Source organism: Solanum lycopersicum, chromosome 7 (assembly GCF_036512215.1).
Source record: "Solanum lycopersicum chromosome 7, SLM_r2.1".
Lineage (NCBI taxonomy): Eukaryota > Viridiplantae > Streptophyta > Magnoliopsida > Solanales > Solanaceae > Solanum > Solanum lycopersicum.
In genome coordinates, this window is record NC_090806.1 from 31089190 (window position 1) to 31092767 (window position 3578).

The 3578-nt window shown below is 40.1% G+C and overlaps 1 protein-coding gene across 1 annotated transcript; it reads left to right on the plus strand.

Annotated features, from left to right (window-relative positions):
* The first annotated feature begins 2000 nt into the window (after positions 1-2000).
* On the plus strand, positions 2001-2411 carry LOC138337389 (uncharacterized). Its single transcript, XM_069287298.1, has 2 exons — positions 2001-2075; positions 2124-2411. The coding sequence occupies exons 1-2, from the start codon at positions 2001-2003 to the stop codon at positions 2409-2411; spliced, it is 363 nt and encodes a 120-aa protein (XP_069143399.1).
* The last annotated feature ends 1167 nt before the right edge of the window (positions 2412-3578 follow it).

Below are 3578 nucleotides of genomic sequence, written 5' to 3' on the forward strand. Positions count from 1 at the left end.
GGGTTGTGCTTGCATGTTGTTAGGTCTAGTCGGGTGAGTCTAAGTAGCTCTCATTTGTCCAAAAAAATGTATTCTCCCAATGGTGGAGTGGTTGACATCATTCTTAACGGAAAAGTTCATTAAATGGCCAAATTTTGCAAAATTGGGAGAAGTCTGAGTGTCTAAGGAGCACGGGTGTAATGGATCATAATTCAATAGTGGAAGTACGTATTTTAATTTTGTTTTTGGGGCTGCAGGGTTTATGTTTTAGAAGGTGGATTGAAAGTAGGCACTTTTGGTCGTTTGGCAAGCTGGGTCGAGCTCGCTGATGTTCCCCGTATTCCCTTTAATTTCATGCTAAACTTGTAAAGATTGTGTAACTTTCCGCGAGAAGCCTGAGTTCACCGAGTGCACACGAAAACTCATCGAAAGTATTTCTTGATCGCCCTTTGTCTGCTCCCTTGACCCTTATGATACTGTAACATTTAATGAGCTAAGCATGACTCGCCGAATGCTGTCGGGGATTCTCAAAAAAGGTCTTCCTTGACGCCGACATGACAAAATTTAATGAGATTTTTTATCCAATTCTTTTGATGACCCCGATCTGTCTCGCCACAATGGTTCGACAACTGAACAACTTATTCGGCCAGTGTGTGTGAAATTTTTACTTCAAATTTTCCTAATGTTCTAAAAATATGTCAAGGACGAACATTGACATGCCACCTCAGAAAAGAGCACGGGGAATCACAATCCATGAAAGGGGATCAAATCCACCTACAAAGGGAAGAACAAAACATCCAATTGGAGGCCAGAGCAAAGACAGGAGGCCCACATCTGAAAGAGTGGCTGCTAACTGCCAGGATACTTTATCTAATCCTGAAGATAACTAGCCTTTACAGTATGGAGAGTGGAGATCCATCCTAGGTCCTATCCAGACTTAGTTAGAGCCCTAGTAGTCGCTTCTCCAACAGATATAGTGCCAACTCCAGCACTTCCTGTGTCTCAAGTACCACTAGTAGTTCATCTCTTCGGCTTCTCAACAGGTTAATAGGCGATGGATTGCGACCCATCCTTGAGGAGAAGTTTTTATCTAGAAAGGATTTTGAAGGAAAATAATCTGGAGTGAGGGACACCCTCCACTTCCATCGGTTTGATTAGTTCACAAAGCCTCAAGGACCCTGTGTTACTTCATGGGTCTAGGAGTTCTATACAACATATGTTGACTTAGTTTCGAAGAGCAAGAAGAAGACCAATGAGTTTAGACCGGTTAAGAGGGCCATGGTCCGGGGTGAGAAAGTTGTATATTGTAGCGAGTACATTAATATTTTACTCAACAGGGCATTAGGAGCTATAGTGCCCTATGAGGCTTTGTCGGCTAATCAGTCTTTGGATGACAAGAAGGCTCGCTGGATCCACTAATTTTTGATGCCACACCAAGTGTAATGAGGTAGCGGTCCCCATAGAGAAGAGGGATCTGAGTATTGCTGCTCGATTCTGATTTGACTTCATAAGCAACAACATCATTCCATCCGAGAACGACCAATCTTTGGCACCTCAAGGTGGCCTGCCTTGGGTCTATCATATCCCTGAGGAGAATCAACTTGGGACTCTTTATTTAGTAGTATAAGAGTGTTAGGGCCAAGAAGACATAAACATACCTACCATTCCTACTCTTGATCATAAAGTTATGTCGGTGTGTTAGGTTGCCCCATGATTATACAAAAGATATTGAGATTACCACCTCTTCCTCCACTAACAACCGACAGATTGATGCTGAGTACATACGAGCAGAGGATAATAAAAGGAGAGAAGCTCCGGCAGATGCTTCTCCCGAGGTTGATGTTTATTCTATACCTTCAGAGGCGTCTGCTCCCACTCTAGCCTCCTGGCCTTCGGGTACTTCTGCTCCCACTCTAGCCTGCTGGCCTTCGGGTACTTCTGCTCCCTTTTCTTCTTCATAGGCTCCACGTGCCTCTAAGTTCTTCCAATCAGCCAAGATTACCCAACTGATGATCCTGAAGATGGGGAACGTAGCCCATTTAGCCAATATAATAGCTACTGGATTAGAGGCTATTGTGACATGGATGAATGAGACTGTTATTTTAGCTGAACTGACCCCCTTCTAGGATTCTTTTGATTATTAGATTGTGAGAGTCATGAATTTTGAGAGCAGACAAGGGGAGACCCCCGAAGATACAATTCGGACAGACAAAGTAGAAAGTCTGAAGATGGATGTAGACTATTTAAAGTCTATTGACTTTATTTTACTACTGGAGGCGGCGAATGATGTTGATGCCCCTAGGACGTCCGAGATTCCTGCGAATACAATAGTTGATGAGTCTGAAGGAGAGAATGATGAGGAGCAGATTGAGGTAAGAGAGGATAACAGTGATCTAGACATTGCTGACCAAGTCGTCCTTCACATCTCTTAGTGGATCTGGTACTGCTAATGCTGCACTTAGCACTGATGCCCACACAGATGGAGTGACTATTGAGACAAGATTCCCTTTTCATCTACCTCTCTATTTTACTTTTTGTTGATTTTTTAATATTTTGGTTATTGCATTTGAGGACAAGTAACTTTTATTTCTTGTTGGGGTGGCCTACCTTATATGTATATATATATATATATATATATATATATATGTTGATTTTTTTGATTTTTTTAGAGCTATAAATTATTTTTAGTACTGTTTTTGTGTATTTTTGAGTTTGTGGCTCTTTGATTTTAATACCGAAAAATTTTGTGCCATTTGTTGTTTGGTTTCGAATATGGATGTTCTGTTACAAAATTTGAGTATCGATCTTGATGAATATCTATGATGTCACGACAGGGGAGCACCCCTAGTAGTAACACGACGTACTTGACCTCTCAAAGTTCTTATCCAAGCTCTTAGATATCATTCAATCCATAATCATAATAAAAATAACGGAAAATCTAAACTTTTCATAGCACATCATATGCTAGAATCATCACATCATATATGTATAATATCATAAATACATAAGTAGACTCTAAGTCTTATTGCCATCTTAAGACATACTTTAATAAAATAGAATAGGCACGCAAACCTTGACAACATAAAAATATAAACTAATAACTATATCATCTTAATGAAACATCTTGAATAGACAACCCAAATCATAATTGTTCCTTTACTTGATCTTGGGAGATCTATCAAAGCTCTTCACTTAGGAGACATCCTTTAGCCATCAACACCTACACTTATTGTCAAAATATGAAGATGAATAGTGTTAGTACAAGAATGCACTAATTATGAAAACCATGCAAAAAATTGCATTTAAAGAGTATATTTCATTTGAAATCATGCAACATGGATAGCTGCACGGAGTGCGGTAGAATTCCTCTGTACGATCATTCGGGAAGTCCCTCTGAGTGCGACTCCCATAAAATTCTTGCAAGAGCTGGAGAAGTGTCTACCGGCAAAGCACCGTATCCTTATTATTGCTTGCCACCTACGCTCTGCCAGCCATTCCAAGTTTAGGAACCTCGATAATAGTATCCCGATCAAAGAGCATTTTTAATAAACATCATGAACATAGGACATTTAATCACAATATAGTTCACATATATCACA